Raw genomic sequence first — 22,044 nt, forward strand, 5'->3', positions numbered from 1 at the left:
GCGACGGGACGGAGAGTACGGTGGCCTGCTTGGTCCTTTCATAGACGGAAGCGGCTCCTGAGAGGCGTGGCTGAGGCGCTCTTGCGGGTTACGGTGGCCGGCAGGTCGGGCAAAGCGTGAAATCTCGCGCGATTGCGCTGGAGCCGTCGGGGACGGGGCGGGGCTGGCGGCGGGGGCGGGGACCCGGAGCGGGAAGATGGCGGCCGCGCAGGAGGCGGACGGGGCCGGCAGCGCCGTAGTGGCGGCCGGGGGAGGCAGCTCCGGTCAGGTACGGAGGCCGAGAGGGGCCTGAGGGGCTCTTCCCCACCCGGGGGGCCTCCCACGGGGCGTGTCCTGCCTCTTTTCACGGAATCCTGTGCATTGGGGGCTCCTTGCCCATAGGGACCTTGAATACCGGGCCCAGGTGGGGCCGGGCAGCCCGGGAGGCTGGACAGTGCGGGGAGCGGGGCCCTGTTGCGCGCCGGGTCCCCTGCATGCTCGCGCCGGGCGGCCACCAGGCTCGTTGCTCGAGCTGAGGACACAGTGGCGCGGAGGGGCGCAGACTAGTACCCAGGCGCCCTGGGTTCTCGACTCCGCGATTCCAGGCTCCAGGACAGTTCCTAGAATGGGCTGACGTTCACGGGGTGCTCTGGGTGTGGGCAATGATTGATTAATTGGGAGTTTTCTAACTCTGGGGAAGTCAAGTAATCATCGTGGATAAGGGCACGCGCTGTGGAGGCTGACAGACCCATTTTATAGTCAGGAATCCAAGGAACAGACAAAGGCGCTTACAGAAGGTCACCCAGGTTAGATCTGGGATCCATTCCCTGTAGAACTTACCAGCCATTGCTGAAGCAAGGTGGTCGGGACTGAGATGGGTTTATTTTCAGCATAAACTAGTCCTATGCGGGAATTCGTCCTGGTACTGATAACTTCTGACCCATTGCCACTTGAACTAAACTGAGGCTGCAGAACATACTAGTTCAGGCAGCCACCTTTCAGACGTTTAGGGAATCGATGGAGTGACAGCGAGGTGCTGTCGACCCACCCACTGGGATGTCACTGACACGTGGGAGGCAGCACAGGGGAGAAGAGTGCAGGTTGGGAGGGGAAAACGAAGCTGAAGCTGACTGTCTGTGACCTTGGAAAGTTCCTTTCCCCCTTCATTTCTCCAGTGGTAAATGGAGGGATTGGACAGGAGGGCCAGCCCTGTGATGGGCCATGAAGATGACTCCAGCGATGTCCCTTCATCAGTGGAGTGAGAGAGAAGACTGGTGTGTAAACAAAGAATTATAATCCTGGATGACAAGGATGGTGACAAAAAGTCCGTGTCAGAAACTGAGGGAGCCCAGAGGAGGAGCAAATAATATCACCTGGGGAGGACACTAGGGTGAGATTTGTGTGACAGAGCCAGCATCGCTGGTCTGGATCTTTTCAGCATCTTCAACCAGGGCCTGGCCCCGGGGGCAGCCCTAGGAAATGTTTGTCTCTATCTTTAGGGGCTTCCCAGTCTCGCTGAAAGAAGGTCTTTCCCCCTCTGCGTTTCTGTTGATTATTGGGCGGGGGGTGATCAGGGAGACTAGGGCTCAGGGTGCCCTGATTGCCCTGAGCTTACAGAGGACCCCTTCCCCCCAGGATCTCCTCTTGTCCCACTTCTGCTTAAAATCTTTCAAGACGTATTCCTTTGCTTTCAGGATTAAGTACAAATTCTTTGGTAGATCAAGGCTTTGCACGATCTGCCCTTTTTCCTCAGACTAGGCTAGGATTTCTCAACCTCAGCACTACTGACATTTGGGGTTGGATAATTCTTCGTGGTAGGGGGCCGTCCTGTGCATTGTAGGATGTTTAGCAGCGTCCCTGGCCATGCTAGGTATCAGTAGCACACACATCCTTCCCCAGTTGTGACAACTAAAAGTGTCTCCAGATGTTGCTAAATGTCCCCTGGGGGGCGAAATTGTCCCTGCTTGAGTCACTGGACAAGACGAGCATCAGCCACTGTGAAGCTCTTGTATTTCCAGGAGTGCGCCTCGCGCTCTCTCTTCACCTCGTAGCCTTTGCACATGTTTCTCTTTACCTGCCTGATCCTTATTAGTCCTGTACGTCTCAGGTGTCCTCTTCCCTAGGAAGCCTCTCGGACCCTCTCAGACTGGGTCAGGGCTCCAGCAGTCCCTGGGCTCCTCTGTCCCAGCCCTGCCCACTGTGGGTTGTCACTGCCTGTCTCCCCCAGTGGACTGGGCGCCCCTGGAGGGCAGAGCAGGAACTGTCTTGGTCACCACTGTGTGCGCAGCGCTTCCCAGCTCAGGACCAGGCACAGAGCAAGCCCTCAGCGTTTGCGGAATGAACGGGTCTTGAGGCAGAGGCTGGGCTGAGGTGGAATTCCCATGGTGGATCCAGGCAGTCAGGGAGGATGCCCTGACTTCCTCCCGGCCCCGGCCCAGTCTTGTGGCCTCAGCTGCTTCCTGGGCCCCTTAGCGGGTGTTCCGGGGATTGTGTGTGAGAGTGGGCTCATGGGTGCAAGAGCAGGAACTGCTTCTTAGTCACTGCTGTGTCCACAGCCACCGCGGCCCTCTCCTGGCTCATGCGCAGACCCTCAGCAGTCTCCTGCTCCAGCCAGCCTGCTCCTGCTTCAGGCAGGGACTCAGACAGCAGGCCCGCAGCTCTGGTAATCACTGCTTCAGCTAACGTGGGCTGAGTCCCCACTACGTGCTAGTGCCCATGCTGATGCTGGGACACGGCTATGGACAAAACAGAGGCCCTGCCCTCTTGGAGCCCATGTATTTGTTGAGGGCTGGGAGTGAGCTGTGCGGTGGGGTTGGGGGCAGGGGCAGTGAACAAGGTAAATAAGAAAAATGTACAGCGGCTCGGATGGTGCTAAGTGCCATGGGCAGAGCTAAAGCTGGGGAGGAGCATAGGAAGTGAGGGGTGGCTAGGAGGTTGCCATTTAAATACAGTGGTCTGGGAAGGGCTTTCTGAGGAGGTGACATTTGAACAAAGACCTAAAGGAGATGAGGGAGGGAGTCACCCATATGGTGGGGGAAAGCCTTTCAGGTAAAGAGAACAGCCAGTGCAAAGGCCCTGAGGTGGAACAGGTGTGATGAGGGAGCGGCAGGGAGGCTGATGTGACTGGAACTGGTGACTGAGGGGAGAGGGGTGAGAGCAGATGGGCACAGAGGATCATGCCAGGCCTCAGAGGCCATGGTGACAACTTTGCCTGTACTCTGAGGGAAGTGGAGCCACAGGAGAGTTACCTTTTTATTGAAGTGTAATTTAGATACCGTAACATTCACCTGTTGTCAGTGTAGAGTTCAGTGGCTTTCAGTACATTTATGCAGTTGTGCAGTACGGTCACCACCACCGTGTGGTCTGAGAACACTCCTATCCCTGCAAAACGCTCCCTTGTTCCTTTTTGCACTTTCTCTGCCCCCAGCAGTGTCCCTTTTTATTGCTCAGTAGTATTCCATCGTGCAGATCCATCACCGGTCCTTCATCGAAAGACTTTTGGGTTGTTTCTGGCTTTACAAGTAACACTGCTATGAACATTTGCGTATAAGCTTTTGTGTGGACGCAGAGTTCTCGTTTCTCGGAGGCAGAGACCTCGGAGTGGGATTGCTGGTTCGGATGGCAGGGGTACATTTAGCTTTTTAAGTATCTGCGTATTTTTCAAAGCAGCAGCTCCATTTCTCCCACCAGCAGTGTACAGCTCTTTCAGTTTCTCCACATCCTCGCCAGCACTTGTGATTGTCCATCGTTTTGATTACGGGCATCCTGGTGAAGTGGCACCTTTGCATTTGGCTTTCCTTTGCATTTCCCTGGGAGGGTTTCCAGCCAGCTTGTCAACCATCACAGGTAAGAGAACAGACCTGGGAGCCAGCCAGACATGGGTTCAAATCCTCTCCCGGCTTCAAGCTTCCTTTTCTTGATCCAGAATCAGCTCAGACCTGCTGCAGACCCTTGCTTGGCGCCCCCAGTGCTCCCAGGAGCGAGGCCAGCCCTGAACAAGGGGGCCCCGTGCCTATTCGACCTCGCCCGCCTCTTGGCCAAACCTTTGCCCGCACCTTTTCTCTCCCTTAGACACCCTTCACCCAAATGTCAAAGACAGCTCCTTGGGAGGCCTCCCTAACCACCCGGTCACCCCCTCTGCTTGTTTCCCCTGGAACACCTTCCTGTTTACCTTTGTTAATTATCCTGTTTATTGTTCTGCTGGTGCCTTTCCCTCTAGACCCTGAGCTCTGGGAGGGCAGACCCCAGAGCTGTGTGCCCACCACCGATCCTGCTGCCCAGCACTGGGCCTGGCGCACAGTAGGTACTCGGGAATTACTTTTATCGACACACAAAGGAAATCTTCTCTGCCCTAAACGTACTGGTATGATCACACCCTGGCCCTTGGGTCAGAGAGGTGAAGAGCCAGAGAGGGAAGTGACACACCCAAGATCTCACAGCCAGGAACCACGGGACCGGTCCGCGGCCCAGGTCTGTCGGACCCCAGAGCCCCACCTTTTACCACGGTGCTCTTCTGCACTTGGGAGATGAAATGGAAGAGCTCTTGCTGGTGAAGGGGACAGGAAGTGACAAGTGACGCCTTTAACAAATGCTGGCCTCAGCTTCGTGGCAGCCTCATCTGGCTTTGGGAGCCTCTGTCCCTACTCTCGGGGGCATTTGAAGCCGACAGAAGACGTTGCAGAGGAGCGGGCTTGGGGCAGGAGTCGGGGGACTGGGGAGGCCCAGGAATGGGTGGATTGGTGGCCTGAGTGTTCAGGGCAAGCCCTTCAGGGAGCATTTGTTGATTCCCCTGGTGTTTATTGAGCCCCTGCTCTCTGCCAGCCGTGGGCTGGGCAATGCTCCCACCTAACAGCCACCACGACAGTCCTGGTCCTGTCTCTTAAAAGCTGGTGCGTGAGGGGACAGCTGGCGGGAGGGAAGAGGGCAGGACAGGGGAGCCAGCAGGTGCAAAGAGAGGGGCAGGAAGAATTTCCCCATCTCGGGCCCTTCCAACCTGACATCCTGAAATTCTCCGCTTCGGAGCTTCTGTTTCTGAATGAAGATTGTTTCTTTGGGAAGCCCTGCCTGACTCCCTGGCCTGCCCACACTCCTGTCATCGTGCTGCCATCATCCTTCCTGAGTGACCCAGACAAGTGGCTTAGGCTCCCTGAGCCCCCGTTTGCTCGGCTGCCAAATGCCGGTGTTCCTAGTTCTGGCCTCACGGGGTGGTCTGAGCTGTGTGCATCTCACACACCCCTGTGTGGCTTATGGTGGTGTCGCTCACGCTCTGATGGTGTTTTTCTGTGTCTGTCTCACCTGCTAGATCCAGAGCCCCTGGAGGGATGGGCCCCCCACAGGGCTGGCCACAGAGGAGGCGTCAAGAATTGTTTGCCCACGGAAGGACCTTTCAGATAAACCGAAGCCTTGCAGAATCTGACACCTGCCGCCTAACCCCTTCTACGTTGTCCCCAGTAGCCACCTCCTTGCATCCTGGGCTCCAGCCCCAGGGAGCATTGGCCCATCCTCGGAGTCAGACTGTCTCTCTCACCTTCTTGTCTGCACCTGCTGCTTCCCTCATTGCCTCCTCTGCGCCAGCCAACTGATTATGATTTAGGGCTCAGCTCCGACGTCTCCTCCTCCAGGACCCCTCCCTGACCCCCAGGATGGGCCAGGCGCCCTCTCTGTGCTCAGCCCTTACTGGGCCTTGGCACATGGTGGTGCCTACGACAGCCTTGGCGCCTCAGGATGCATCCTACCTCCTCACCCTGGCCTCTGTCCCTGCAGGTGACTAGCAATGGCAGCATCGGGAGGGACCCGCCGGCGGAGACCCAGCCCCAGAACCCACCACCCCAGCCAGCACCCAACGCCTGGCAGGTCATCAAAGGCGTGCTGTTCAGGTGAGCAGATGTAGCTTTTTTTAATTTATTTTTGGCTGCGTTGGGTCTTCATTGCTGCGCGTGGGCTTTCTCTGGTTGCGGTGAGCGGGGGCTGCCCTTCCTTGCGGTGCGTGGGCTTCTCATTGCGGTGGCTTCTCTTGTTGCAGAGCACGGGCTCTAGGGCGCGGGCTCAGTAGTTGTGGCACACGGGCTTAGTTGCTCCGCGGCATGTGGGATCTTCCCGGACCAGGGCTCGAACCCGTGTCCCCTGCATTGGTAGGCGGATTCTTAAGCACTGAGCCACCAGGGAAGTCCCCAGATGTAGCTTTGGTTTTGCTCATTGAAAAAAGTTCAAGTAAGAAAAACATAAAGAGGAAGGGAGGGAATTCTCTGGCAGTCCAGTGGTTAGGACTCCGTGCTTCAACTGCAGGGGGCACGGGTTCGATCCCTAGTCAGGGAACTAAGATCCCGCAAGCCATGTGGCGCAGCCAAACAAACAAACAAATTTTTTTAAAAAAGAGGAAAGGAAAGAATCACTGAGGATTACCATCATTACTGTACTGCTGGAGATCCTTTTTACTTTCTCATAATTCTGGGGGCTGGAAGTCTGAGATTAAGGTGTCAGGATGTCTGGTTTCCTCTGAGGCCTCTCTCCTTGGCTTGTAGCTGGCCGTCTTCCTGTCTTCACATGGTCTTTCTTCTGTGTTGTCTGTGTCCTAATCGCCCCTTCCTATATGGGCAGCAGTCAGACTGGATTAGGGCCCACCCTAAATAATGACCTCACTTAGCCTTAGTCACCTCTTTAAAAGCCCTATCTGCACATGCAGTCACTGAGATACTGAGGGTTAGAACTGCAACACATGAATTTGGAGGGGGGCGGGACACAATTCAGCCACAACATCTGCATTACATAAAATTTAGCATTTTAACTATCTTTAAGTGCACCACTCAGTGGCATTAACTATATTGACATTGTTGTGCAACCGTCAAACCATCCATCTCCAGAACTTCTTCATCTTCCCCAAACTGAAACTCTGTACCCATTAAACACTAACTCCTCGATTCTCCCTCCTCCCCCCAGCCCCTGGCCACCACCATTCTGCCTTCCGTTTCTGCGAATTTGACTGCTCTGGGTACCTCCTGTAAGTGAAGTCATACAGGCTGTGCCTTTGAGACTGGCTGGTGGTGATCCTTTTACGCGTGGATGAACATGACTGTTTCCAGGCACCGGGAGCACAGGGCCTGCCTTCTGGAAGCCTGGCCTCTGAGTGAGGCCCTGGGGAGCTGCTGGGAGGGCACAGGGGGATCTCCCTGGGACTGGGTTTCTTCATCCGTGGAGCCCCTCCTTTCTCTTCACCACGCCACTCCCTCCCCTCCCCCCACCTCCGTGTCCAATAAGGACTTAGAATTTTCTTATGTATCAGTTTCTTCTTTCCATGCTTCAAGCAGCTAGGAATAAAGATTATTTTTATCTTTCCCTTCATTTTTACATAAGAGGTAGCCTATTTTACACAGTTCTACACCTTGGTTTATTTTCATTAACACTATATGTTAGAAATCTTTCCACATCAGTACATAAGGGAGCTTTCTTCAGATAGACGTTTTTAATACAACCACAGTGCAGGCTAATTTCCGTCCTTAGGACCAGGCGCCACCAAGAATCAGTCCCAGTGCGTGCTGGAAGACCGTCTCCATCTGGAGTTCTTAGATGGGATTCAAGGTTTGTTTTCAGGGGCCTGTGAACTCTCTGAAGCATCAAGCAGATTGCATGAGAATGGCCTTTTTTGAGAGTAGAGGGTAGAGCCCATGGTTTTCAGCACATCCTCCAACTGTACCAGTGGTTACCTGGAGTGGGGGCGGGGTGGGAGGGAGAGTTGTCGTATGTCTTTTCATACACTTAAATTTTCCCCGTGAATGTAGAATGCCTACTTGGGGTGGGAGGGAGGATACGAAGTTGAAAAGCATTAGGTGAGGGCCAGCCCTGGTGTCCTAGGTCAGGGCTTCCTGGTCTGGGATGCGGGGGTGGAGGGCCCACGGTGAGCAGATGTTCTTCACGAAACTGGGGGTCTAGAATCCTACAGAAAGTCCGGTCCAGTTGGCCTTGTCTCCTCTACACACGGAGACCCAGGAGCCCGCAGTGCGTGGGCCCCCTGCAGGCCACACGCTAAGCCGGGGCAGAGCTGCCTGTGGGTGTCCTTGCTCGCACACTCTCCCTTGGCATATTTACTAAAATGGGAGCCTCCCTTGGAAATGGAGGTGTCCCCAGGAATCGCCAGTTCCAGACCTTCCCCAGCCGTGTGCATCAGGGACCTCCTGGGGCGGTGGGAGGCAGCAGATAGCTCAGCTGGGCCGTGGCCCCTGAGACCCCGGACCCCAGGGCTCCATGGCTTGTACAGGCAGAGGCAAGTCCCTGTGCCTGATGCTGCCCTTTGGCGTGGTTTGGGGCTCAGCAGGAAGGCACCCACTCACGCTAGAATTCTCTTGTATTGTTTTTCCATTCTGAAGTTGTTTTTTTTTTTTTTTTTAAAGAAATTCATGTTCTTTTATTTATTTATTTATGACTGTGTTGAGTCTTCGTTTCTGTGCGAGGGCTTTCTCTAGTTGCGGCAAGTGGGGACCACTCTTCATCGCGGTGCGCGGGCCTCTCACTGTCGCGGCCTCTCTTGTTGTGGAGCACAGGCTCCAGACGCGCAGGCTCAGTAATTGTGGCTCACGGGCCCAGTTGCTCCGTGTCATGTGGGATCTTCCCAGACCAGGGCTCGAACCCGTGTCCCCTGCATTGGCAGGCAGATTCTCAACCACTGCGCCACCAGGGAAGCCCATTCTGAAGTTTTTTGTATGCCTTTTTCCTATGAGGAAAATAACAATAATAGCTAACACTTCTAAAACACTTACTGTATGTACCAGGCTCCATTCTAGATGATGTATGTGTGTGTGTGTATATCAATGCATTTAATGCTTGTAGACAACCCTACAAGGTAAGAAGTGTTGTTATCCTTATTTTTTTTCTTTCATTTATTTATTTTTGGCTGCTTTGGTTCTTCGTTGCTGTGTGTGGCTTTCTCTAGTTGCGGCGAGCGGGGACTACTCTTCGTTGCGGTGCGCGGGCTTCTCATGGCTGTGGTTTCTCTTGTTGTGGAGTGCAGGCTCCAGACGCGCGGGCTTCAGTAGTTGTGGCACAAGGGCTTAGTAGTTGTGGCTCGGGGGCTGTAGAGTGCAGGCTCAGTAGTTATGGCACACGGGCTTAGTTGCTCCGCGGCATGTGGGATCTTCCCAGACCAGGGCTCGAACCCGTGTCCCCTGCATTGCCAGGCGGATTCTTAGCCACTGCAGCACCAGGGAAGCCCTGTTATCCCTATTTTAACTGTTGAGGAAATGGAGGCCTAGAGAGGTTAAGAGTCTTGCCTGAGGTCACCCAGTCGGGAAGTAGGAGAGCTGGGCCTCAGATCCAGATATTGCAACTTAGAGGCTGAGCACTTAACTTCTCTGCTATACAGTTGATCCTTGAACAACATGGGGATGGGGGGGGGGGCCGACCCTGTGTATCCACGTATCACTTACAGTTGGCCCTCTGTACTAACGATTCCTCCATATCTCTGGTTCCACATCCACAGATTCAACCATCCATGGATCGTGTAGTACTGTAGTATTTACTGTTGAAAAAGATTCGTATAAGTGGACCCACGCACTTCAAATCTTTGTTCTTCAAGGGTCAACTGTATTGCTTTTCACACCTGCAATCAATAAGTACTTGTCTCATTTAATAATTACAGAGCTGCATGTATCTGAGAGACCCGAATTAACACAATAGAAGTTTCCCTCTCTCATGTACTATTCTGGACCTAGGCAGACCAGGATTCTGCGGTCTTCTGCATCCCAGATTCCTTCCTGCTCTTTGTTCCACCATTGCTAGGTTTTGCCCTTTATCCTCATGGCCTAATATGGGTGCTGAGGATGAGACCATCACGTCCACATTCCAGGAGGGAAGAAGAAATAAAGGAGGGATGCTCTTTCTCTTTAAGACACTTCCCCAAAGTCCAGTAAACACACTGCTTTTACATTTTATTGGCCAGAACTTCACCATGTGTCCACACCTGGCTGTAAGGCTGGATTTTGTAGTCTTTATTCCAGGTAACCAAGGGATCCAGTTAAAATTTAAGAGTCTTCTTTCTGAGTGAAAAGGGAAAGATGAATATTGGGAAACAACTAGCAGTCTGCTACAGTTTTATTGTGGGGCTTTTTTTTTTTTTTTTTTAAGTTTATTCATTTATTTATTTTTGGCTCTGTTGGGTCTTTGTTGCTGTGCGCAGGCTTTCTCTAGTTGCAGCGAGTGGGGGCTACTCTGTTGCCGTGCGCGGGCTTCTCATTGCGGTGGCTTCTCTTGTTGCGGAGCACGGGCTCTAGGCACACAAGCTTCAGTAGTTGTGGCTCGCGGGCTCTAGAGCACAGGCTCAGTAGTTGTGGCGCACGGGCTTAGTTGCTCGGCAGCATGTAGAATCTTCCCAGGCCAGGGCTCGAACCCATGTCCCCTGCATTGGCAGGTGGATTCTTAACCACTGCGCCACCAGGGAAGTCCGGGGCTTTTATTTTTGTTCATTAAAAAGTATTCAAAAAGAAAAGCATAAAGAAGAAAATAAAAAATCACCTGAAGGTAACCATCATTCATCATTACTGTATTGGTGGTGATCCTTTCCCATGTTGATTCATGTGCATGCTGCTTTTATTGCTCATAATTTTTTTTAAGATAGTATTGTGTTTTGAGGCATTTTGGTTTTTTTTGCTTACCCCTAGGCCTTCCTTATTCCCCCAAACCAAGGGAATCCATTTTAAAGTCTGATGTGTATTTTATACCTTTCTCTACTTTTATGTTGATGTAAAGGTGCATTACAAATTGTTGGGTTTTTTTTTTTAATTATTGTGGCAAAATATGTATAACAAAATCTACCATTTTTTTAAAAAAAGTTATTTATTTATTTATTTATTTATGGCTGTGTTGGGTCTTCGTTTCTGTGCGAGGGCTTTCTCCAGTTGCGGCGAGCGGGGACCACTCTTCATCACGGTGCGCGGGCCTCTCACTATCGCGGCCTCTCTTGTTGCGGAGCACAGGCTCCAGACACGCAGGCTCAGTAGTTGTGGCGCACGGGCTTAGTTGCTCCGCGGCATGTGGGATCTTCCCAGACCAGGGCTCGAACCCGTGTCCCCTGCATTGGCAGGCGGATTCTTAACCACTGCGCCACCAGGGAAGCCCCAAAATCTACCATTTTAACCATGTTTAAGTGTATAATTCTGTGGCATTAAGTACATCCACATTAGTGTGCAGCCATCACTGCCATCCATCTCCAGAACTTTTTCATCTTCCTCAACTGAAACTGTCCCCATTAAACACTAACTCCCACTTCTCTTTCCCGCAGCCCAGGTTTTTGCTTTTGTTTTAACCTAGTATGTTACACAAAAATGGATGGCTACTCTGTGCACTTTCCTTCATCTTCCTTTCTCTTTAAACAGTGTATCCTGTAAATATCTCCACTTCATTTACAACTCAAAGACTGTGTATTATGTCTATTCAATTTTGTAAATTGAGAAAATGACTCTTAATATATTTGTTTTAGCTAAGTGTCATTTTGTTTCCACTTTGATTTTTTTCCATCATGTTATTCAGGGTGGATACTTGTGAAGCGCGCTCTCAATGTACATTTTGAGGGTTTTGTAACATTCTGAAACCTCCAGTCCTGAGCATCTCAAATTTTGGTTTCTTTTTTTTTCTTTTTTTTTTTTTAAATTTTTATTGGAAAATGGTTGCTTTACAATGTTGTGTTAGCTTCCACTGCACAACAGAATGAACCAGCTACACACATACAGATATCCCCTCCCTTCTGGACTTCCCTCCCGTTTAGGTTATCACAGTGCCATTGGGTAGATTGGTTTTTGTTTCTGCTGGTTCTCACTCATAGAGTCTTGTTTCCTTGTGCTCCTGGCTTGTCTTTGGCTGTGTGTTGATCATCATACTTGGAAAATTGTTTATAGGAATCATTTCAGGCCTAGGATGAACCTGTTTTCCTACAGAGAGGATTTGCTTTGCCTCTGCTAGCTGCCTGGGGCATTGTCATTCGGGGTCTCCTTGTACCAGGTTCAAGGCTCTGGCTGTGCCCACCTGGTGTGTGACTCTGAGGAGGGCTAGGCCACACCTGCTTCCCCTTGTCCTTGGCGGGGAGCCCTGTGGAGTCTTAGCTTCTCATAGAGTAGGTCTCTGGTTACTTTGTGTGGGCCCTGGGCTGGCGTTTTTGTTCACCCATCAAAACACCTAGCAGATGTCCTCAAACACAAAAAAGAAGCTTCCAAAAAAAAAGGAAAAACAACAAGGACTTACTGTATAGCACAGGGAACTATATTCAGTATCTCATAATAACATATAATGGAAAAGAATCCTAAAAAGAATATATATACACATTATATCATATATTATCAATAATATATATATATATAAATATGTGTATATATAACTGAATCATGTTGCTGTATACCTGAAACTGAATCTAACACAACATTGTAAATCAACCATACTTCAGTTAAAAAAAGAAGAAGCTTCCAGGGTTCCTTTACTTTTTTTTTTTAAAATTAATTAATTAATTAATTTGGGGGCTGCGTTGGGTCTTTGTTGCTGCACGTGGGCTTTCTCTAGTTGCGCCGAGCAGGGGCTACTCTTTGTTGTGGTGTGCAGGCTTCTCAATTGCGGTGGCTTCTCTTGTTGCAGAGCATGGGCTCTAGGCACGCGGGCTTCAGTAGTTGTGGCACAAGGGCTTAGTAGTTGTGGCTCGGGGGCTGTAGAGTGCAGACTCAGTAGTTGTGGCGCATGGGCTTAGTTGCTCCGCGGCATGTGGGATCTTCCCGGACCAGGGCTCGAACCCGTGTCCCCTGCATTGGCAGGTGGATTCTTAACCACTGTGCCATCAGGGAAGCCCCGTAAACATATATTCTTAAAAGCACTGAAGAATGGACAAGACTGCAGACTTACCTGGCAAAAACTGAAAGGAAGATGGGAACCAAAGAAGTAAAGAAGGACTTCCCTGGTGGCGCAGTGGTTAAGAATCCGCCTGCCAATGCAGGGGACACGGGTTCAAGCCCTGGTCCGGGAAGATCCCACATGCCGCAGGGCAGCTAAGCCCGTGTGCCACACTACTGAAGCCCAGGTACCTAGAGCCTGTGCTCGGCAACAAGAGAAGCCACCGCAATGAGAAACCTGCGCACCGCAACGAGGAGTAGCCCCTGCTTGCTGCAACTAGAGAAAGCCCACGCACAGCAACGAAGACACAACACAGCCAAAAATAACTAAATTAAATAATTAATTAATTACAAAAAGAATATATGTTTACATGTATTATATATATAAACTTGATTAAAAATATATAAGAAAATAGAAGAACATATAGAATATGTTGCTATATCAAGATATATAATTGTAAGTGTAAAACTGGTGTTAGTATATTCTTACTATATTAATTTTTATCAAGCCTTTTCAAGTTGTTTCCAACAGGAAAGTTGGTCTGAATAACCTAGCCCAGTGTTACTAAAAATAGGGACTCACCCATTACTTACTGTTTGCTTCTGCAGTTTTCAGTTGATTTGAAGTTCTGAAATGTTGCTCTCCCTAATGTCTGTGTCTCTAAAATGCTGGGATTCCAGATTCTAGGGTTCTCACACTTTGGGATTCCAGGGGACTGGGACGTTAGGTTTCCTAGTTCTGAGGTTTCGAGGGTCGAAGCCCCTGCAACCCTGTGGCCACCAGACTCCAGGGAGTCAGTGCCAGGCATCTGGGGTCTGTCCCCGGACATGGCCTTTGGGGGCATCTTGTCTTCTCAGCAGCCCTGCACCTGCCTTCTCAGGGACCCTCCCTACTTGATCAGCCCCCGGGTCAGGCCCCAGCAGGTGCTGAGTCGGAAGGTCAAGCAGATCCACGTTGGAAAGAAAAGGCATGGGGACTCACCGCCTTCCCTGCTTGCCTCCTCAGGATCTTCATCATCTGGGCCATCAGCAGCTGGTTCCGCCGAGGGCCGGCCCCTCAGGACCAGGCAGGCCCCGGAGGAGCCCCACGTGTCGCCAGCCGCAACCTGTTCCCCAAAGACACTTTAATGGTAACCACCAGCTGGGAGGCCAGACCCGGGAGAGGAGCGGGTGGGGGAAGGTGTGGGGGAGTGACATGGGCTGTCGGGACAGACGCGGTCCCTGGTCACTGTCAGGTCTGTGAACGGGTCCAGGGTTGAGAGACTCCAGGTGCATCTTCAGCCCATGAAATCTGAGTCACTCAAGTGACACTTATAAGGAACAAGTAATTCTTTTGGGTTTGTGATGGTATTCTTTCTGGGTAGAAGGACTTTGTTCAGGAGCATCTGCAACAGGTGTTCTAACCTCAGTAATCTCGACCTCTCCCACCTTTGCGGTTCTCTGCAGCTCTGGGATTCCTGATTTCATGGAATTCTGGCCAGCAGGGTGACCACCACTCAGCTGTTCTTTATCAGTGGGCCTTCTGGGCTCTGGACAGAGATGGCCACGGGGACTTGGGAAAGGAGGGAGTTCTGAGGCCAGCTCCCCAGTTCCCCTCGGTTCTCAGTAGCCGGCTGACACTCCTGCACATCTTGACTGTGCTTTATCCATAAGCCTGCGGAGCTCTGACCAAGAAGCCCATGAGAGGCTGAGAGGGAAGATGATTCAGGGAGGTCCGGATCCTTTCTAACCCCAAATTCTAATTGGCAGGCTGGCCATTGTTTAATTGTTTTTGCTCTTAGACGTCACAGACTCAGACCAGGACAGACGTGGTGGGGGTGTGAGGAAAGAGAAAGGTTATTCTACTAGCTGCTGCTCTTCTCTCCACTAACCCCCCCACCGCAAATTGTTCATGTTAGTGTGCTGTTAGTGCCGCAGCTCTTCCTCGCTCTTTATCTGTCAGCCTTCAGAGGGTCCTATAAGCAGCCCTGACTAAGCTCCGCCCACTTCCCCTCCCAACAGAACCTGCACGTGTACATCTCAGAGCACGAGCACTTTACAGACTTTAATGCCACATCAGCGCTCTTCTGGGAGCAGCATGACCTTGTGTATGGCGACTGGACTAGTGGCGAGAACTCAGACGGCTGCTACGAGCACTTTGCTGAGCTCGACATTCCACAGGTGGGACGGCTTCTGGTTCCTGGCCCCAGGGCTGCGCGGCTAGCACTGAGGGCATTTCCTTGAACCAACTCCCAGTCCTGCAATCGGGAGTCCAGGTTCCAAGCCTGGCTCTCCTCTTAGTTCACATGCTTTGTGACCACAGGCGGGTCTCTGAGGTCTCTGAGCCTTGTCTTCCCCACCTCTCCATGTGGATGGAGTTGGAATTGGCCTAGGATCCTCCCAGCTACTTTCAGGGTTGTGTAAATCTGTGGTATGAACCGGTGAAAGATTAGTAATCATCCCTGGGGGTGGCCAGTCAGCCAGCCTGGTTTGAAAATAATAGTTAATGTTGATTAAGTGCTTACTACGTACAGGGCACCAGCCTAGGCTGACTGGTGGAAACCTCCCAGCAACCCTAGGAGGTGGGAACTATTATTTCCATTTGACTGATGAGGAAACTGAGGTACAGAGAGGCCCCACCCGAGGTCACACAGCCGGTGTGAACTGAACTGAACTCAGGCTGTCTGGCTCCGGACTCTGACAGCCCCAGTTCAAATCCTGCCTCCTCCAGGGAGCTCTCCCTGACACTCAGGCTCAGCCAGCACCCTCTCTGGGCTCCCCAACCCAAGCCGTGCCAGCTCTGGGGGGTTGTCACTACCTGAATATGGATCTGTTTTCCCCACGGGACCATCTTGGTCACAGCTCTGTCCCCAGCTCTGCCCAGCAGAGGACTGGGTGCAGAATCAGCGGCTGTTGAACAATCAGTGAATTTGATGAATCTGTAAATGTTGACATCTCTTGGGGGCTGCTCTCTCCTTCCTTTCTCCCCATCAAGTCTTCTCAGTCTCCTGGGAAGGAGGGAGCATCTCTGCTCTGTCCGGCTCTGTCTGGGTCTGTTTGGGTAGGTGGAAGCAGTGGTGGATGCGTTCTTTCTGAGGCAGACAGGACAGCCCGTGCTGAGAGGTGGCTCCCGCCGAGACCTCACGCCCGGCCCCCAGACCCCAACCCCAGATCCGAGGAGGACAGAGGGGCACTAAGCCAGGCAGTGAGAGCTGCTTGCAGGGACTTGGTGCTCACCCTCCTTCCCAGCTCTGTGGCGGGAGAGTGTCTAAGTTGTACTTGATTTTAATTTGTGGAGGTGACTGAGCCGCGACACAGGCCAATGCCATCGGAAGAAGAATTTACTACTTACATTTCCCGAGAGGAGGGGGCCCACCACACTACGCAGGGCCACATGGGGAAGCACCAGGTTTGGACAGGAGCAGAAGGGGCAAGGGGAGGCCTAGGCCAAAGCCTTTATTGAGGTTTCCGCAGGAAAGGCAGGGCAGGTGGGGAAACACCTTAGGACTGGCCTGCTTGGTTGACGTGCGGGCTCTGGGCTAGAGGGGTGGTCTGTAGTTGTCTGGTACCTGCCCTGAGTGATTCAGTGCGGCCTGGTGTGTGAGAGATCAAGGGGGTGGTTGGGGTGTGGACTTGGGTTTGTTGGCTTGCATTTTAAAGGTATGTTCAGAGGCAGGCGAGTTGTTTATTATTTCCAGGAATCAGCTGGCCCTGGGAGGGGCGGTCTCTCCCCTGCCAGATGTGAAAACAGCATGAAATATAAAAACATGGTTGACACAGAGGTGGACTTAAAAGGCAGGGCAGTGAGGACACAGCGTGGCCAGGTGAATCCCAGCTCACCACGAAGGTCAGACAGAGAGGCTGCAGTGTGGCCTCGGCCACCCGCCCTGCGCCTCAGGCAGGTGGCCACCCCACTTCAGTTTCCTCATCTGGGTGGGTGTGGCAGGGGGTTGAGAATAGTAGGTGAAAGGCCCGGGCAGAGGGGTAGGACACAGACGGTGAGAGGCAGGGCCACGGGAGAGCCCACAGACGGGGTTCGGATCCACTTACTCGCTGCCCGTAGCCTCTCTGTGTGAGCCCCAGTCACCGCATCTGGAAAATGGGGTAATAACATGACCCAGCGCGCAAGGTTTACATGAGTTATACAGATGTGAACTCACTGGATTGGGCAGTTACCATTTGAAGTGCCAGAGTGGTATCCGGCCTTCATTGTTTTACCGTTTAATGAATTAAGGCTGCTGACGTTTATTGAGCTCCTATTCTGTGCTTGAGTGACCGCGCTCAGCGCTCTCAGATAAACCTTACAGCCCTGCCGTGCCCTCAGTGCTAAGGATCTGCGTCCTGCAGGTGGGCCCTGAGGCTCAGCGAGGCGAAGCCTGAGGCCACACAGCCATTGTGTGCTAGAGCCTGGTTTTGAATTTGAGCCTAACTCCAGTGTCTGGCCCCTAACCACTTAACTACACTGCCCACCCTGAACACTCAGTAGACGGGGGTGGGGAAGCCGTGGGGGGCGGGCGTCATGAGGGGCTTCACTGTTCCTTGTCCCCGTCGGACCGCCTTGCAGAGCGTCCAGCAGAACGGCTCCATCTATATCCACGTCTACTTCACCAAGAGCGGCTTCCACCCAGACCCCCGGCAGAAGGCGCTGTACCGCCGGCTCGCCACGGTGCACACGTCTCGGAGTAAGTCCCTCTCCGTCCTGGGGCCCCCGTGGTGCCGCGGGCCTGGACTCCCAGGTCCACGAGGGCAGGCAGGAACCCTGTGCTCAGGGAGGCTGGGGTTGGTGGCCGGGCTCGAACCCCGCGTACCCTCCATGCCTCTGGACACCTGTGGGCAGGCAGGAGAGGAATCGGCTTAGAAAGAGCAGGTGGAGAAAGGGACTTCCGAGAAGAGGAAGGGCGAGGCCGGCGTGTGCACAGTACCGGGCCTGGTAGAGCAGACACTCCAGAATAGTCTGTGAGAGAACCATGGCTAGATTAAATGAGCAGAGGGAGACCGGAGGCCCTTTGCCATTAGTTGCATCCGGTGTGCTCTCCGTGATTGCATCTGTGTCGGCCGCTTCTGGAATGGGTGCTGCACAGTGGCCTCCCTGGGGGCTCCTGCGGGGCCGTGCGAGGCTCCCAGGCTGCGGGTGTGAATGCATCCTGCATGGCTGCGCTGTGAGCCTCCGCCCGCGCACGTGCACCTCTGAGTAGGGCCTGCCTTGACGAGGCAAGCTGGTGAGGGCCACGTCACCGGACAGGCCCCGTTCTCACCTCGCTGGCCACCCTCCTGGTGCCCCCCTGAGAATCCTGATTGTGTGAGCAAACCGCAGGACTACCGGTGGCCCCAAGAAGCCCTGGGTCAGAACTGTGGCCATTTGGGACTTCTGACACGGCCTCATTTTGAAACTGAGATTCTGTCTGCCCAGGGCATCTTCTTTAAAAAAAAATTTTTTTAATCTCTTGTTATAAGTACATGGTTTAAAATTCAAGTAATTTAACCAGACAGCGACACTCATCTGTCTCCTGCTCTCCCCCTCTTGTGTTCCCCCAGTTTCCACTCCCCACAGGCAACTGCTTTAGCTGTTTCTGCTACTTGATCTCCAAGGCTCCCAATAATAAGATGATAATGCAATTTCTTGGTTTTTCAGTTTTGACATTATGTCTTGACTTCCTACTCTGGAAGAGGAAATCTCAACTCAGGAACATAATTTGATTAGATTCATATTCAGCATTCAGATGGTTTTGAGTGTGTGACTCTTCTTCCCATCTGAACCACACGGTGTGTGTAGTTTATTTTTCCTTTCCTGTCCAACATCTCCTTTTCCAGGAGGTTAATAATTGTTGGCATTTTTTTGCCTGCCCTTTGTGTCTTTTGTCCTTGAGTCCACTGTCTCCTGATCGGCAGTTGTGGGACTCTCTCGCTGCACTTCAGTTTCAGCAGATCTAGAGGACAGACAGCCCCCCACACCCCCCTCCCGAAAGCCCCCCGTTCCCTTCATGTGAATTTTGCGTGCCCCACCTCACTTTGATTCTGCTGCGCCTGTGGACTTGGTTAAGATCCCTCTGGCTGTTTTTTGTGGCGCAGCGACAGATGTACTTTAATTTGCATGGGTTAGGTCTTTTCCTACCTCTTTTGGTATAAAAATAACCCAAAGGATGAGAATTTTTTTTGTGACCATCTACACTGGAGGAAACAAAACTCTAGTGACCGTATGTCAGTACCCAAAGCTGATTTGGAAAAGTCCCCCAGGTGTGCTAAGCGCTGTTCTAAGCAAGTATGTCTGCGGACCGTGCTCTGTAGGGCGTTGCGCCCGGCTGGCTGGCTGGCTGGCTTCCACGGAGCGCATCTGCGGAGATGCGGGCAGAGGCGGGCTGAGGGGGTGTGGCCTGCAGGGGCCATCCCCACGGAGGTGTCCCCGAAAGTCTGGGTTACATGTGCCTGATGCTTCAGCGGTTGCTTTGAATGTGACCCAGGTGGGCGGCTGCTGGCTTGCGTGCCAGTTACACCCATCAGCCACGCTCAGTGCCAGCATCTGTTGTGGTTTCGTCTCTGGTGAATGTGATCGTGTCACTGTGTGGTGAGGTCGTGTTCATGGTCAGTGTGACAGATGTTGGTGTGGTCTGCAAAATAGAATCTGCAGCCTGTGGACCTGAGAAGCCAGCGGGATCCCCCAGGCTTGCCTCACACCTGGGCCCCCTTCGGGCAGGGGCTTGAAGGGACACGGAGCTGGCCGCCGGCCCACTCCAGGGCACAGAGCGACAGTGTGGGATCGGAAAAGCCCCCTCCTCTCTTCCCCAAAGGGCCGGTGGTCAGCACTCTAGCACAGTACTGTCCCAGAGGGATACAGTGCCCGCCACAGAAGGCATTGTAAGTTTTCTAAGTGGCCACGTTAAAAAAAAAAAAAGACCATAAAATGAATGTTAGTAATTTATTGAGGTCAACGTGTTGTCATTTCAACATGTAATCCGTATAAAAAATTAATGAGGTATTCTCCACTATTCTTCTTCCTGCACTAGGTTTCAAATGTCAGTATGTGTTTTGCACTCACAGCACATTTCAGTCTCAACCAGCCACATTGTCAGTACTCAGGGGTATAGTTTAACTCCAAGAAAAGGGGGCTTCTTCCTCCCTACGGAAACCAGGTCCATCTCATATCATAACCCCATCTGCATGCCACCAAGTTGCAGAATGTTCTCCACCTGAGCCAAAGTCTGTCTCCTCTGGGGCTGGCTGGGCACGGTCCTTCCCTTCCCTGGACAGCCTCTCATGGGTGTGGAAGACAGCGGAGCATGTACCCGGGGAATTTATTCTCCAGGATGCCCACCCTTGGGTGTTTACTGCTTTCCCCTGACGTGGGAGCAAGGTCTCAAATGCGTTAATTGTGATAGAAGTGATGAGATGATATTCATGGGAACCATAAGAGCAGCTGGCCCCCGGGCTGAAACCCTGAGTCAATTCCCAGAAGTGGTTTTGAACTTGAGCTCGTCCATAGAATCCAGAAGCCCCTGGTTCTGAGCGGGTGGGAGGGATCTGGGCCCTGTGGCGTGTGTCAGTGTGACATGCAGGGGTGCTCTGCTGGCTGGGCTCCGTAGAGCAGAGAGCCACTTCCCAGTGGTCCTGCCCAGAAGAGGCGAGGCTTTAATCCCCATTCTCCGGAGGGGGTACTGAGGCCCAGGGAGGTGAGGTGATGTAGCTCACCAGCGTCCCTCAGTTCATGGGAGACAGAGCCAGGATGTGACCCCAGGGCCCCCGCTCTTGGCCAGCTCCCTCTTTCATTTCCCCATCTCTCCCTAGCACCTGGGGGCAGGATGGAGAAATCACAGGAGGGATAGGCCATGTGTTGTCCCAGCATAAGGAGGAGCGGAAAAGTTACCCAGACCAGGGTGGAGGCGGGGAGATGGAGCGTGAACGAACGCCAGCCCTGTCCTCCTGGCATGTCTTGGCAGGGTTTGGGGCAGGGTGGCAGGGAGCCCGTGGCTGACCTGGCCTCTGCAAGAGGAAGTGAGGTCCACTCCTGCCCGGGGATTCACAGCGCCAAAGTACTTCTCACATTGGCGGCTCTCGGCCTTCTCCGGCCCTGTCTCGGCCCACCTGTTTATATTTATCAATCCTGCTGTTTGTCACTGTGGGGGGATACGGCAGGGCCCAAAACGGGCCCAGCCCCACCTGGGGTTTGCAGACTGGTTGAGGGGACAGACAGCAAACAAGTAAACCAGTGGGCAGGTGCACCAGTGGGTCGTGATGAACTGTTGTGAAGGAAACAGAAATGGCGAGGAGCACGCCCGGGCAGCCGCCTTCAGTGGAGTGGGCGGAAGGGACATTTAACCAGGGGCTGGAAGGGGGAGAAGGAGCCAACCAGGAAGATTCCAGCCATGCTGGATCCCTGCCAGGGAGGCGCAGCAGCACGTCTGCAGGCCCAAGGTCGGCGCACTTGAGGAGGAAGGAGTGGGGTGCGCAAGGATGAGAGGTGGCGAGGGCTGAGGTTGGTGGGGCCGTGGTGAGCACCTCAGGGGCCCTGCGCGGGGCAGCGGGAGCTGTCTAGGATTCTGAGGCAGTAGGATGACTCGATCAGATACTTGGGTCTTAGGGGCAAGAGTGGCCACTGGGAGGCCAGTGAGGAGGTGACTGCGGTCATCCAGGAGGGGGCGCCGTGGCCGGCCTGGGGTGGGGCTCTGGAGGTGGGAGGCTGTGCTCGGATCTGAGGCATGTGCCGGAGGGGACGTTCACCGGGGATGGGCTGATGGAACAGATGCAGCAAATCCTGGAGGAGGAGACTCCTGGGACAATTTGGTGGATGCCGGTGTCGCTGTACAGATGGGGAGCCTGGGGCTGGGGTGAGATTTGAGAAGGCAGTGCAGGCTTTCTGGTTGTCGTTATTGCCGGTTGGCAGGTGGAAGAGTGGGAGCCGGGAACCGGGTGGGCAGAGGTCTGGGGCCTGGGTCCCGTGAGTGCCAGCAGGTCTCACATCCACCCCCTTTCCCTGCCTCCTCGCCCTCAGTGATCAACAAATACAAGCGCCGGCGGTTTCAGAAAACCAAGAACCTGTTGACGGGAGAGACGGAAGCTGACCCAGAAATGATCAAGGTAAGCACGAGCAGAGCCGCCGAGTTCTGGGGGTGCCGTCCAGCCCGTTCCCAGCCCAGCAGCCGGACCACGGGGGTTGTCTTCTGACACCACCACTGAGCCGCTGGCAGCCGGGGGCTTTCACCTCTCTGAGCCTCAGTTTCCCTCCCTGGAAACTGGGTTA

General features: G+C 53.1%; 1 protein-coding gene across 1 annotated transcript in view; it reads left to right on the top strand.

Moving 5' to 3' along the window:
* The first annotated feature begins 165 nt into the window (after positions 1-165).
* CLPTM1 (CLPTM1 regulator of GABA type A receptor forward trafficking) overlaps positions 166-22,044 on the top strand; it is a 29,535-nt gene continuing 7,656 nt past the window's right edge. Inside the window, exons 1-6 of the mRNA XM_082367052.1 lie at positions 166-268; positions 5,743-5,855; positions 13,840-13,963; positions 14,835-14,993; positions 17,377-17,494; positions 21,796-21,881. Of these exons, the coding sequence (XP_082223178.1) occupies positions 197-268; positions 5,743-5,855; positions 13,840-13,963; positions 14,835-14,993; positions 17,377-17,494; positions 21,796-21,881 (672 nt within the window). The 5' untranslated portion in view covers positions 166-196. The remainder of the gene's footprint in view (positions 269-5,742; positions 5,856-13,839; positions 13,964-14,834; positions 14,994-17,376; positions 17,495-21,795; positions 21,882-22,044) is intronic.

The sequence above is a fragment of the Balaenoptera borealis genome, assembly GCF_965194805.1.
Source record: "Balaenoptera borealis genome assembly, chromosome: 19".
NCBI lineage: Eukaryota > Metazoa > Chordata > Mammalia > Artiodactyla > Balaenopteridae > Balaenoptera > Balaenoptera borealis.